This window comes from Asterias rubens, chromosome 10 (genome assembly GCF_902459465.1).
Source record: "Asterias rubens chromosome 10, eAstRub1.3, whole genome shotgun sequence".
NCBI lineage: Eukaryota > Metazoa > Echinodermata > Asteroidea > Forcipulatida > Asteriidae > Asterias > Asterias rubens.
In genome coordinates, this window is record NC_047071.1 from 8611008 (window position 1) to 8626459 (window position 15452).

Consider the following 15452-nt stretch of genomic DNA (forward strand, 5'->3'; position numbering starts at 1 on the left):
ATGAATGATTCAAGCGTAGAGCCGGTAGTTATTGATCCCTCACTGTATCCCTACGAGGCTCGCGTCGGATTAGTTTGCGTGTGGATCTTGGTTTCCATCCTCGGCCTAGTAGGAAACAGTCTCGTCATCTGGTCCGTCATCCTGTCCAAGAAACTCCGCACCGTGACCAACGCCTTCGTGGTCAACCTCAGCGTGGCTGATTTCTGGACCAGTCTCTCCTACCCGTGGATTTCAGTAGCTTTGCTTAGCCATGGAAGCTGGCCCTTGGCGTCAGAGGTCCCGTGTGTCATCGCTGCAGTACAGTTTTACACCGGTCTTGGTGCAAGTATCTACTCGTTGGCCTCCATAGCTTTGAATCGCATGGTTCTCATCACCCAATCCATAGATTCTTATAGTTGGTGGTACACCCCGCGAAAAGTAGCCGTCATGATCGCAATGACTTGGGTTATCCCGTGTATTGTGTTTTTCCTCCCGCCGCTTCTTGGCATAGGCTCCATTGGTTACGATCCACAAGACAATACATGTTCAGATAAAGATGGTCACCCAAGAGGCCCTGAATACAACTTGGCCCAATCTCTGGGTCTATACCCAGTCCCAATGCTCATCATCATCTGTTGCTACACGGCACTCTACATCCACCTCAAACAACACTTCAGGAAGATGAAGAAGAAGGACAACATGCAGAATATAAGATCAAGACAAACCATCGCAGAAACTTCTGTCAGCTTTTCGGTTGCCATTGTGGCTTCTTCTGGAGAAACCAACGTCAGCGGAGACCTCAGCACATATATCCCGTCAACTGTTGAACCATTGGTTGGGGAAACATCCAGCAGATCCAATGCAGTTTCTGAAGATTTATCCGAAATTACATTTCTTGATGACACTCAAGCTAAAACCCCCGTTAACGACAGTGCAAAACATAGCGCTGCTAGGGAGCTTTCGCAGACGCTCAGTGTCGATACAACTACGCGTTGCCAATCTCATGTCCACAACCGCGTCAGTACAGCCAGTCCCATCAACTCAGTGAGCACCTTACAAGACTCCAGCGTGAGACACCGTCAAGCAATCAGCCGCCAGCAACTAGCCATCACCAAGAACCTCTTCCTTGTGTTTTGCATCTTCACATTGTTACTGTCTCCTTACTTTATCTCTCTCGCTATACCATCCAGTCGTAAGTTTGCTCTTTACGGAGCAACCATTACTATTTTCAATAGCTGTGTAAACCCCATCATCTACGCCATCAGCCACCCACAGTTTAAAGTGGTAATGAGGAAGGTCATCAAGTGCCGCTTATCGGAGATACCAGAACCCTCGGATAGTCTGAAGTCCGTTCTGACACGTGTACGCAGAACCTAATGATAGAACAAACTTCGGATATTCTTGAGTCCGTTCTGACACGTGTACGCAGAACCTAATGATAGAACAAAGGTACCTTCGAATAGTCTCAAGTCCGTTCTGACACGTGTACGCAGAACCTAATGATAGAACAAAGAACATTCGGATTAGTCTGAAGTCCGTTCTGACACGTCTACGCAGAACCTAATAGTAGAACAAGGGAACCTTCGGAAAGTCTCAAGTCCGTTCTGACACGTGTACGAAGAACCTAATATTAGAACAAAGGAACCTTCGGATGGTCTGAGGTCCGTTCTGACACGTCTACGCAGAACCTAATGATAGAACAAAGAACATTCGGATAGTCTGAAGTCCGTTCTGACACGTCTACGCAGAACCTAATAATAGAACAAAGGAACCTTCGGATAGTCTGAAGTCCGTTCTGACACATGTACGCAGAACCTAATGATAGAACAAAGGAATCTTCGGATAGTCTCAAGTCCGTTCTGACACGTCTACGCAGAACCTAATGATAGAACAAAGAACATTCGGATAGTCTGATGAAGTCCGTTCTGACACGTCTACGCAGAACCTAATGGTAGAACAAGGGAACCTTCGGACAGTCTCAAGTCCGTTCTGACACGTCTACGCAGAACCTAATGGTAGAACAAGGGAACCTTCGGATAGTCTGAAATCCGTTCTAACACTTCTACGCAGAACCTAATGGTAGAACCTTCGAATAGTCTCAAGTCCGTTCTGACAGGTCTATGCAGAACCTAATGATAGAACAAAGGAACCTTCGGATTAGTCTGAAATCTGTTCTGACACGTCTACGCCGAACCTTACGATGGAACAAAACCCCGATGGTGCGAGGCTGCTCGCTGCTCATGGCTGCTCGCTGCTCATTGTTGCCGGATTTCTTGTAAAGGTGGTACTGCTCTTGATGATCGTGCTGCATATCATTATAGAGGCTGATTCTAGTAGAGCTATTCTTGTAAACCTCTACATGGCATTAAAGGCCGCTTGTATTGCGTAACCTCAAATTTGTCTCCTCAACATGACCATTGTACAATGGATTTCCGACATTCATTGAAATTTAGCTATTTTTCCCCAAGATGTGAACCACACCAATATGACTGTGCAAGTCTCGTGCGTATTCTCGACATTATTTCTTTTACGCGTTGAAACAAATATGTACATAATTAGTGATACTAAAATGGTCTAAAAAACTCAAGACTTGTATACATGTAGTTTATTAAATTGTGCTGAGATTTGTTTTCCGTTTGACATATCTGGGCAAAGAATAGATTTCCCAACTGTTCGATTGTTTTAATATTACACATACACAAACTAACCTGGTGTAAAAACATCATTTGAAAGTAGCGTTTTGGGGATATCGCTAAGACTCCGGAGTGCAGGAGGGATAATCCGTAATTAGAATACATATGTGAGAAATGTTTCTGACTGTAACGTTTCTCAAATTCAATTATTTTTGGGTAAAACTTAAATCTTTTTCCATTCATTTCTCGAAATAAAAATACTCCTCAAAAGTGCTTTATTTTGTCGAAAGCTGTTACTTGGCACTAGTTGTTATAAAGAAAATGCTATGTGCAAAAACACATAACAGCTGAATGTTAATGGTAATAATTGTATTCATTATAATAAAAGTTAAATTTTACACCGCGCTTTATCGCAGCCCGAAGGGCGTATCAAAGTGCTTCTACATTCCTTGATCTCAGCTCACATGGGAGTATACAGCCAGTGCTGCAAGTTACCTAGCCTTTATTCAAAGCGCACGCGGCGGCGGCATCCCCAGATGGAACGCACGATTCGCCGCTCGCGTTATATCTGGGGTCGTGCTTGACATCTGGGGGTGCCGCGTGCGCCTTGACTAAAGGCTACGAGTTACCGTGCTCAAAGCTAATCGTTCACATAAACCATCTCTGCCCTTACAGAAATTATTGTTTACCAATGGGTGGAGAGAAAGCTTATGGTTAAGTGTTTTGCTCAAGGACACAAAGTGTCACGACTGGGATTTTCATATGAATTCAAATCGGTTCTCTGGTTTTGGGTCCGCCGAGATCATGATATTAATTACAAGCCTGTTCATCAATCATTGCGTGTTGTTATTCGGTACTTTTTGTACTCCGGGTTTTTCCCTCGTACTTCCCCATTGCACATCCGCGTGGATGGCCAGAGAACCCGGTCTTGGACTTCCCCTGTCCGGACATACATCAGTTCAAATAACGTTCAATGTTGGGTGAATCTAGTTACACATCCTATGCCACCCGCTCATCATTAAACAAAACCTGCTACATATCCCCAAAACTAAGCCACGTACGGGAAATCATGCTTTTCAAGCCGCTACTCCCGGCTCTGGAATTCCTTTTCCCCGTGTAACATTCGCGAAGCAACGAACTGGAGCTGTTCAAAAATAGACTCTAGACTCATTTTTTTTTTTTTTAGTCCGGCATTTTTCTTTTTTTTGCTGGTATTGGTCTTTGTATATTTGTCATAGCATTGTTTGGTTTTCTCTTTCAAATTCGGCAAATGAGCAATCAATTTCATTTACATGCGTTCGAATTAAAGCTGTTTTGCCTCTCGAGTTGTTACTGCGTTTCAAATTCAGAATCCGGCCATTCAATTTCGTTTTGGGTCGAGTCAAATTTCTTAGCACTATGTTCAATTTAGCATAGCGTCATTCTTTTTCGTGACACACGCCTCAAGAAGCGTCTGCGAATTGGAGTGCTGCTTTGATGAATTGTTAAATCGCATGATTATTTTTGTTAAGTCGAATGGCGCAACATTACATTTGACTAATCCCAAAACGAAATCGAATGACCCTTTTGAGTAGCACTCGATTTTGCGCGAAATAGAATTGCTTGGTGGTTAAATTGGCTGCTCATGTTCCGAAATTGACCGAGAAAACCTATATTAGTACTGTTATTGTTATTATTATTATCCAACGCTGTGATTTAATGTACGACTATGGAAGACTATACGACTATAGTTATTATTTCAGTTCCCCTTCACAACGTTGTAGACTACATAATCTGCGAAACGTATCCGACAGTAATGTTTCTCAGATTCAAACTGATAGAAACTGGAATCATTTTCAATAAACACATGAACAGAGTTCATTTCAAAGTGAAATGATTCCCAAAATCCTTTCTATTGACAAGTTACTGTACTTTTAACCAAGTAAATTGATTGCCATTAAATTTAAAGGCAGTGGACACTATTGGTAATTACTCAAAATAATTATTAGCATAAAACCTTTCTTGGTGACGAGTAATGGGGAGAGATTGATGGTACAAAACATTGTGAGAAACGGCTCCCTCTGAAGTGCCATAGTTTTCGAGAAAGAAGTAATTTTCCATGGATTTGATTTCGATACCTCAAGTTTAGAACTTGAGGTCTCGAAATCAACCATCTAAACGCACGTTCGCAAGTTCGATGACCGATTGAGCTCAAATTTTCACAGGTTTGCTATTTAATGCATATGTTGAGATACACCAACTGTGAAGGCTAGTCTTGGACAATTTCCAATAGTGTCCACTGGCTTTAAAGACACTGGACACTAAAGACCATTCTTCTTGCTCGGTGTATCCCAACATAATGCATAAAATAACAAACCTGTGAAAATTTAAGCTCAATTGGTCGGCGAAGTTGCGAGATAATAGGGAAAGAAAAAACACGCTTGCCACACGAAGTTGTGTGCTTATAGATGCTCGATTTCGAGACCTCAAATTCTAAATGTGAGGTCTCGAAATCAAATTCGTTGAAAATTTCTTCTTTCTCGAAAACTCTACGTTACTTCAGAGGGAGCCGTTTCTCACAATGTTATATACTATCAATAGCTCCCCATTACTCGTTGCCAAATAAGGTTTTATGCTAATGATTATTTTGAGTAATTACCAATAGTGTCCATCCTGCCTTTAAGAATGGTTACCAAACGTGTACCTTCCCTTCACGTTAAGCTTCTCTGTATTCATGTTAGGGATTAATCGTCCTGAGTGGACATTTTTATTCCCACCGGATTTTCTGAGATCTAAAATAAAAAGCGACCTTTTGAATGGAAATTTCCAGATGTTAGTTTTTTTGTATAAATGACAGTCGATGTGATTGACAGTCGTTGTAATAATGCATATACTCGAGAAGATGGCATTAGCCAAGTACGCAGCAAGGACAACGATAAAGAAAACAACTCACAATCAGAATTGCTATTCCCTGAAGTGTATGAATAATATTCTGAAAAGAGCAGAATAGACAATTAAGACAACTGAAAACCATTGTTTATTAGAGTATGCATTTATTTATCAATTGGATTTTTGTTATGTTGACATTCTCAAGACTTACTGAAGAACAACAAAAATAAAAACTATGTAAATATTTAATTTTAGGACACACAAATATACACGATTTAATATATTTTATGTTATTTTCGTTTGATGGGTTCTTCTTCATTGGTGTTACCGCTTCGTAGACTTTATTTAAATATCGTGCTATGAGGTTTTCTTAATTTCGTCATTTGAAGACACCTTCTATGTGTAGGCTTTTTGTATGATTACCGAATCGACTCACGAACAATGTTTCTAGATTAGTAGAGATTAAACGTACACACAGAGGAAAGATTACACAACTTGTGTAAAATATTACCTGTTTTAGATGTAGTGGGCGAACACCATAACTATTAGGTAAAACTTTACCCAACAGGCGTTGGGTAATATCTTGCTTAATAGCTGTGTAAAAGTTTACATAAATATTGGGTAGTTTTCTTTACTGAATTGTTGGGTAAACCCACTCATGTAAAATATTACTTAATTGTGACGTAAGACTTTACCGCTTTACAATGTAAATAGTTGTGTAAAACTTTACATCAATATTGGGTATTTTTTTTTACTGAATTGCTGGGTATAAATCCACTCATGTAAAATAATTACTCAATTTTGAAGTATAGATTTTACCGATTTTTAATGTAAACTGTGTGCCTTTAAAACTGGTAATAATATACACAATGCTTGTGTTGAATACTAGCAAAGTGTTATTTCATGGAGTTTAGGGCTGTAATAAATGGACACATCATAAATACTGAGACTTGGCGACTACAACATGAATTTCAAGATAACAACTTTTTAATAAAAATTTAATGGTAATAATATTAACAATCCAAAACATCACATGTGCAAAATGGGGTTTTCTGTATGTTTCATAATCAGTCAACAATTTCAGTGAATTAAAAAAATTACAAAAAATCTACCTAATTGGCAAGGTCAGAATAAATACTTCCAGGCTAACACAGTTTAAACTGTAAGGTTGTTCCATAAATCAAAACTATCACAACTATCACATCTCTTATGATTTTGATACTTTATTGCAAACAATTTGTGCAAGAACTTCTTTAACTACAATGCTTCTGGAATGGTCAAATTACATTAATTGGCAAGGTCAGAATAAATACTTCCAGGCTAACACAGCTTAAAGAAGAACTCCAAGGTCAAATTCAATTTTGGGTTTGAACAATTTGTATGGGGAATTATTGGTTTATCCTAATTGTCGCTAAGCAATCAAAACGGTGTTGAATTTGACATTTTGACAAATTTGACAAAAACTGGAAGGGTATTGAATACAAATTTGAATTTGACCTTTGAGTTCCTATTTAAACTGTAAGGTTGTTCCATAAATCCAAACTATCACAACTATCACATCTCTTATGATTTTGATACGTATTTGCAAACATTTTGTGCAAGAACTTTCACTGCACCACCCGAGTTTCTGAAAACCAATTTTTCAAGATTCTTGCAGTAAACACCTGGAATCGTAGTTCAATTTTTAACAGATAGCTTAATATTTATGCACAATTTTTTACCCTTTTGGTAATGTTTGTATAAAAGTACAAGCTCCCATTGGGAACAATAATCAGCTCTCGAATATTTTTTTGTAAGGATAAAATGGACACAATAGCTTTTCAAGGCTTTTATCTGGCTCAATGCTCATACTAATTAAATGCGAAGGCGTTAGTTTTCGACAATATCATCAATCATTAATGATGAATAAATACAGTTTCCTTTGTGCTTACTAATTAGTATGAGCTAAATTATTTCATCGAAGCTAATGACGATGAAATAATTTAGCTCATACCAATTAGTAAACACAAAGGAAACTGTATTTATTCATCATTAATATTGATATTGTCGAAAACTAACGCCTTCGCATTTAATTAGTTTGAGCATTGAGTCAGATTAAAGCCTTGAAAAGCTATTGTGTCCATTTTATCCTTCCAAAAAAATATTCGAGAGCCGATTATTGTTCCCAATGGGAGCTTGTACTTTTATACAAACATTACCGAAAGGGTAAAAAATTGTGCATAAATATTAAGCTATCTTTTAAAAATTGAACTACGATTCCAGTTATTTACTGCAAGAATCTTGAAAAATTGGTTTTCAGAAACTCGGGCGGTGCAGGGACTAGAGGGTTAACTACAATGCTTCTGGAATGGTCAAATTACATTAATTGGCAAGGTCAGAATAAATACTTCCAGGCTAACACAGCTTAAAGAAGAACTCCAAGGTAAAAATTCAATTTTGGGTTTGAACAATTTGTATGGGGAATTATTGGTTTATCCTCATTGTCGCTAAGCAATCAAAACGGCGTTGAATTTGACATTTTGACAAATTTGACAAAACTGGAAGGGTGTTGAATACAAATTTGAATTTGACCTTTGAGTTCCTATTTAAACTGTAAGGTTGGTCCATAAATCCAAACTATCACAACTATCACATCTCTTATGATTTTGATACGTATTTGCAAACATTTTGTGCAAGAACTTTCACTGCACCACCCGAGTTTCTGAAAACCAATTTTTCAAGATTCTTGCAGTAAACAACTGGAATCGCAGTTCAATTTTTAACAGATAGCTTAATATTTATGCACAATTTTTTACCCTTTTGGTAATGTTTGTATAAAAGTACAAGCTCCCATTGGGAACAATAATCAGCTCTCGAATATTTTTTTGTAAGGATAAAATGGACACAATAGCTTTTCAAGGCTTTTATCTGGCTCAATGCTCATACTAATTAAATGCGAAGGCGTTAGTTTTCGACAATATCATCAATCATTAATGATGAATAAATACAGTTTCCTTTGTGCTTACTAATTAGTATGAGCTAAATTATTTCATCGAAGCTAATGACGATGAAATAATTTAGCTCATACCAATTAGTAAACACAAAGGAAACTGTATTTATTCATCATTAATATTGATATTGTCGAAAACTAACGCCTTCGCATTTAATTAGTTTGAGCATTGAGTCAGATTAAAGCCTTGAAAAGCTATTGTGTCTTTTATCCTTCCAAAAAAATATTCGAGAGCCGATTATTGTTCCCAATGGGAGCTTGTACTTTTATACAAACATTACCGAAGGGTTAAAAATTGTGCATAAATATTAAGCTATCTTTTAAAAATTGAACTACGATTCCAGTTATTTACTGCAAGAATCTTGAAAAATTGGTTTTCAGAAACTCGGGCGGTGCAGGGACTAGAGGGTTAACTACAATGCTTCTGGAATGGTCAAATTACATTAATTGGCAAGGTCAGAATAAATACTTCCAGGCTAACACAGCTTAAAGAAGAACTCCAAGGTAAAATTCAATTTTGGGTTTGAACAATTTGTATGGGGAATTATTGGTTTATCCTCATTGTCGCTAAGCAATCAAAACGGCGTTGAATTTGACATTTTGACAAATTTGACAAAACTGGAAGGGTGTTGAATACAAATTTGAATTTGACCTTTGAGTTCCTATTTAAACTGTAAGGTTGTTCCATAAATCCAAACTATCACAACTATCACATCTCTTATGATTTTGATACGTATTTGCAAACATTTTGTGCAAGAACTTCTTTAACTACAATGCTTATGGAATGGTCAACATTAATCAGATGCATCATGAGATGAACAGTAAGCCCTGAACTCTCGAATAGTGCTGCTCTTCACACCGCCTTTGAGTTCAAACACAACCAATTCAATGAACTCCCAAACGCCAGAACACTCCTCCTGGTAGCTCAAGTCGAAGACAAAATGTGTTTTGAAACACACATCCAGTGCTTTCACAAGGGATGACTGTTCAAATGCATTTGCTCAAAAATTACGAACACTTGCTGTGGAGCCAGTGCAGACCCACCTAATATCAGCATGGTTGCGATCTGGTGTCCCTGTTGATGTCTTTCAAATACTGGTCCAAACTTGTGTTTTCCTGCATAAAGGGGAATAATATTAAACACAATAGGTTAAATTTCAATGGGGGTGCAGTACAAATTGTATGACATGTGTATATTGTCTGTAATGAACTTAAAGTATTGTAATATTACAATTGAACCAATTTTGCTGTAAAATAATGATTTAATCTGATTGTCTTAAGGATGGGGTACACACAATGTCAGATTAAACCATTATTTTATATCAATAGTGGTTTAATTATCATATTACAACACTTATAGATCAATAGAGACAACGTTCCAGTACTGCAATGTATGTGCAATACAATTTGTACATGATGTACATGCACATAAATTTAAAAAAGTACAAATACAAATTGAAATAAAATAAAATAAATAAACAAATACATAGGGGCTTAAAAAATAAACAAATCAACAAAAGGTTCAATGATGGAGACTTGCAGTTCTGGAATAAGGTGATAGGATCCCAGGAGGAGAGATAATTTTGGTGCTATATATGCAATCCCACATAACAGTAGGCTACCTGAAAACTTTGATTTTTCTTGATCTTTATCTGATTTTTCTTTTTGTTCTTTTTCTTTCGTCCTTTTTTTTTGTGTGGGGGGGGGGGTGAGATTTCTTGAATAATTCCTTTAACAGGTTAAAATAAACAAAGGGTAGATGTGTTTGTGCGATTCCCCTCTCCCAGAATTTGCATTTTAAGTCAGTTGTATCATTTGTCAGTATCTTGTAAAGACAAAATGTTGAAAAGTTATTTGATTGTTCTTCTGAACAAATGAGAGATTAAAGTTAGCCCAATCATTGGCCTGATGCACCGTGGCTGTATGCAGTGGTGGTGCTTTAACACAGTGGCGATGTACATGTGTACAATGGTCTTCAACGATGCATGCTGTACGTGTACTATGTGCACAATACGGGGACCATTGATCAGACCTACGTATGTATTTGTGATATTCAAGTCACTGTTCAAAAGTGTTGTCAGTCAAAATATGACGTTCAACTGTCCCTTTATCTGTGCTAACTCGTGCTAACGAGTCGTGTATAGTCTATCACTACAGATAATAACATCAATACAGAAATATGTTATAGTACTTACCTTCAAACGTCTCAACTAAATGAGGGAAGTTCCACTCAAGAAGGTTTTTTTTTCATGAGATCCATTTCGTTACGTTGTGTGTGGTTACACTGTGGTATACTGCAGAGCGCGACCCCAGCAGACAAGTCACACGCTGCGTATTTTGCACAATACTTGAGTAAAATATCGTGGTTTACTAAACACCATGTAAACTTTTACAACCAGTTCAGTAAAATTTGCATAATATGTGTTTAAAGTTGCTAAGTTATGTAAACTATTAGTTTTACTAACTATTTGAGTAGTTTTTTATTTACACAAACATTTTGTTTAAATTTTTCATTAATTTTTACTTATGTTAAGTATTTTTTCACTTAACACATTTAACATAACTTTTTTTTACCATTCTTTTTCTGAGTGTAATATTCATTTACGTTAAAGACAGTGGACACTATTGGTAATTGACAAAGACCAGTTTTTTTACTTGGTGTATCTCAACATATGCATAAAATAACAAACCTGTGAAATTTGAGTTTAATCGGTCATCGAAGTTGCCAGATAATAATGAAAGAAAAAACACCCTTGTCACACGAAGTTGTGTGCTTTCTGATGCTTGATTTCGAGACCTCAAATCTAAAACGAAAACTACGTCACTTCAGAGGGAGCTGTTTCTCACAATGTTTCATACTATCAATTTCTACCCATTACTCGTAATCAAGAAAGGTTTCATGATGATAATTATTTGAGTAATTTTTGGTAGATACGTGCGCTTTATAAGACTTCGATGTTATATAAGACTTCGACATTACTTTAATAAAAAAGATTATTGAATGTTTGGAGGATTTTCATCTCCACATGACAAATGACCCGAATCCTTTAGAAATTTCTGACGGTGGGGATGCGTCAGAATCTAAAGCATTCGGGTCATTTGTCATTTGGAGATGAAAATCCTTCAAACAAGTCTATAAAATAATGCTATAGCCATTAACGTGCGGGAATGTCGACAAAAGGCACAATAAACCCTCATTATTGACAGTGTTCATACCATTAATATGAGATTGAAGTGTCATGTTTTATTTTCCAGTTAACAATACACAAGGCAATCACTATCTGAAGGAGCCTTTTGAAAGAAAAATTTATTTGTAGCTATTTGTATAGGTTCGAGAAAGTTATAAGCTTTCTTGGACGAAAACGAAATCCACATAATGGTAGGTATTTGAAACTAAAATTCATGAATATGCAATGTCAACACTATCTGTGGTCCAGTGTACAAAAAGTTGTATCTGTAACATGACAGTTTGTGTAAGTGTCTGTAGGCCTATGTTGTTCAGAAAAGCACCATGCATCTTTTCATTCAGAGAAATCACTGTAAACCAACTTTTGTCGGTGAAAAAAACGGACTATGCAACTTAACAGCACTGGACACGTTTGGTGTTTATCAAAGACCAGACTTTAGTATAAAATGTTTCAGAAATACTGTACAATAACGTCTTCTTGGTTACTCTCTAGTTAGTGTGTAACTTTTCAAGGGGCACTTTTAACCATTGCAAATAATACATATCAAACAGAGATGGTGATGATTTGTTTTTTATCGCCACTCTGCATAATTTCGCCTGTCATTTTGTCAGCAAACGATTTAAAATGTTGCACGCGCAGTTTGTTTACGTGCTTAAGCTAGCAACCGCTCGTTAAATACAGTCAACATCTCCATTGATCGTTTTTTTATGCTAAAAATTGTTTTGAGTGATTACCAATAGTCTCCACTGCCTTTAAAGCCTATTAATTTTTATAGTGATTGTCCCATGACAGGTACCATTAATTGTTGAATTCCAATTATCAAACACAAAAGCGCACCTACTGAAAACATTCCCTTCGTGGTTTGACTTTTCTTGTTTCTTTGTCCTGGCTATTTTAACATCCTCCTCTGTGGACAATAATAAAAACCGAGGGACTTATTAATTGCATTCTTGTTTTTTTTTTTTACTGTGGAGACCATTGTTCCCTTTATATGCGCTCTCAGCATGCGACTTAAAATAGGGGCATGTTTTATACAAATTCAAAGTCAAACCCAAAGATTAATTACATTAAGCGAGGCTGCCATGCTATAATTTCAACCTATAGTATGTATAGACTATAATGTCACCGGTGACATCACATGTTTACAAAAGAGCCACCAAGCCTAGACTTCCTGCATGCACGATTTGTACCACACCTCAATCGAAGAAAACATAAAACATTTGATTTTCTGGAGATTGCTAATTTTGTATAAACTTTGTATATGATGAAAGGGTGCCAGTTTTAACACTTGTTCAGCTGTTGCTTTTAGTTTTTGGGGGAAATTAAAGGCACTGGACACTATTGGTATTATTCAAATTAATTGTTAGCGTAGAAACTTACCGTAACGATTATTTTGAGTATTGACCAGGTGTGTCCAGTGCCTTTAACTAGGTACTTGATGGAATGTTTTTTTTTTTTTTTTTTTTTTTTTTTACGGGAATGCTTTTATACTTGTTTATAACGTCACGGTTTTTGTTCGCCATTTAAATATAATCGTGATTTTGTTCACTTTTTAATTGTCGGTCAAAAAATGAGGCACCGACCTCAAGGCTTTGAAAAACTAGAAACACTTCTGCCGTTGACGGCGTGCGTCAAAATGACAATACTTTTGACCGTCATGTGTGGGAAATTGCTTTGTTATACCAGTGTGGTAGAAACCTACCTCCATGGTTCAAAAGCACTTGATAAGGGTATTCAAAATGCTTATTTTTACACAACTAAAATCCATTTATATACGCATGTGAACTCAATTTCCTTATTTATTGAAAAAGATTTTAAATGAACTCAGCAAAACATCACGATTTGCTGTTTTCTTTCAAGTAGGTCTTTAAAACTTACTTTGATAATATCCGCAATTTCATTTTCACCACGGATCTACGTTCGTAGTCATACACGCACCCACGTACGAGCAGTTGTTTTATTGGCATCACATGTACACTTCTTTGTATTCTGTTTTTTCCTCTTTCACTTTATCAGAGCTCCCCTTGAGACCCATTGTTTTCTGGAATCCATTACTAGGTATGCCTCATGGGATGACTGTTTCAAGTTTCAAGAGAGACTTCATAGACGATGTTTTTTAGAAGATTGGAAAACTTTAAGTCTCCTCGGCCCAACTTCATAGAGCTGCCAAACACAAACGTACCTTAACAACCATATGCTGATACCAGCCAAAATGCCACATAACATGTAAAAATTTTGAATGGTATCCTGCACATTTCTGCTAAGCAGAAAATTGTATTTTTTTCTGCTTAAGTAGCTATGTGCCCAATTTCTAGAGCTGCTTAAGCACAAAAATAGCCTTAAACATGCTTACCAGAATAGGATTATTGCAGCAAAGCTCCATGTCAATTGTACAATTTGTGACTGGTATCCTGCTGATTGCTGCTAAGCAACAAAACGGTAAGCACTATTTTCTGCTTAAGCAGCTCTATGAAATTGAGCCCTGCAGTTTTAGACTGATCCATGCGCGCTACGCGTTTCATACTGCCATATGTTTACACACACAAACTCGACTTTGGATTATTCTTTTGAGCTGAAACATAAGACATTATTCAATTCTTACACAACTGCGCTCATTTTGTACAGAGACGTTTTCTGCTTAGCAAGATCAAGCAGAGTAACAGTATTGTAAACGTGACATTGTATTTTGGCTGGTCGCCTTGTTCTGGTAAGCTTAATTGTGTTGTCCTGAGCTATAAGCAGCTCTATTTGGACCTAGGCCCAATTTCATAGGGCAGCTAAAGCACAAAATAATTATAGCTTAACAACATCTGCTGAGCAGAAATGAGCAGGATACCAGTCACAAATTGTTACTGGAGACATGGTAGTTTGGATGGTTATTTATTCTGGTAAGCATTATTTTGTGCTTAGTATCTTTTAGTGCTTAAGCAGCTCTATGAAATTGAGCCCTGGTATGTTCCTGGAAAAAAAAACAGGACAACATTCATATCATGTATCAGGTTTGTGATGAAGACGAGCAGAGTTTACTGTTCGAAACGTCAAAACCGCAACAAGGGCACTTTTCAGGGATGGAACTTTTCCCAAAGAGATTTACATATCATAAGTTTCACGCGCCAAAATGATGCAAAGCTTTACCTATCATCAACATCGCAAGGTTACAGTTAACATACACTAAAATTGTATTCTTTCATTATCTTGTCGCTCCTATCTACCTCTGTTATTTATTAAAACAACAAGACGTGACACACATGGATTCTTAACGAACTGAAAGATCCAGTTTAAGATCGATGCTGCCTTTATCTATGCTCAAAGCAGCAATGTTTTCAAAAGACTGCTCCAGAAATGTAGGTCTTTTAATGTAAAGACTGCTCCAGAAATGTAGGTCTTTTAATGTAGACTGCTCCAGAAATGTAGGTCTTTTAATGTTTTCAAAAGACTGCTCCAGAAATGTAGGTCTTTTAATGTAAAGACTGCTCCAGAAATGTAGGTCTTTTAATGTTTTCAAAAGACTGCTCCAGAAATGTAGGTCTTTCAATGTTACCATTAAAAGACCTACATTTCTGGAGCAGTCTTTTGAAAACATTGCTGCTTTGAGCATAGATAAAGGCAGCATCGATCTTAAAAGACCTACAGTAGGTCTTTTTTTATTAAACCACGCTTGATTACCCTAAAAGCAAATCCTCAATAGTTTATACAGCGGTTTACACGGCCTTGGCCTTCTTGATAAAGCTTCATCGCGGATATAAAAGCTACTACTTGAGGAGCAAGGGAGCATCTTGCAAGGTAGTTCAATTC

At 37.1% G+C, this 15452-nt stretch overlaps 1 protein-coding gene across 1 annotated transcript; it reads left to right on the forward strand.

Annotated features, from left to right (window-relative positions):
* On the forward strand, positions 1-1356 carry LOC117295625 (alpha-1B adrenergic receptor-like). Its single transcript, XM_033778330.1, has 2 exons — positions 1-738; positions 994-1356. Exons 1-2 carry the CDS (start codon positions 1-3, stop codon positions 1354-1356), a joined length of 1101 nt encoding a protein of 366 aa, XP_033634221.1.
* The last annotated feature ends 14096 nt before the right edge of the window (positions 1357-15452 follow it).

Excerpts from the sequence above, each read along its gene's own strand:
- LOC117295625 (XM_033778330.1), top strand. The coding sequence starts at position 1 with ATGAATGATTCAAGCGTAGAGCCGGTAGTTATTGATCCCTCACTGTAT. Across the intron at positions 739-993 it reads CTGTCAGCTTTTCGGTTGCC|CGCGTCAGTACAGCCAGTCC; the intron begins ATTGTGGCTTCT and ends CATGTCCACAAC.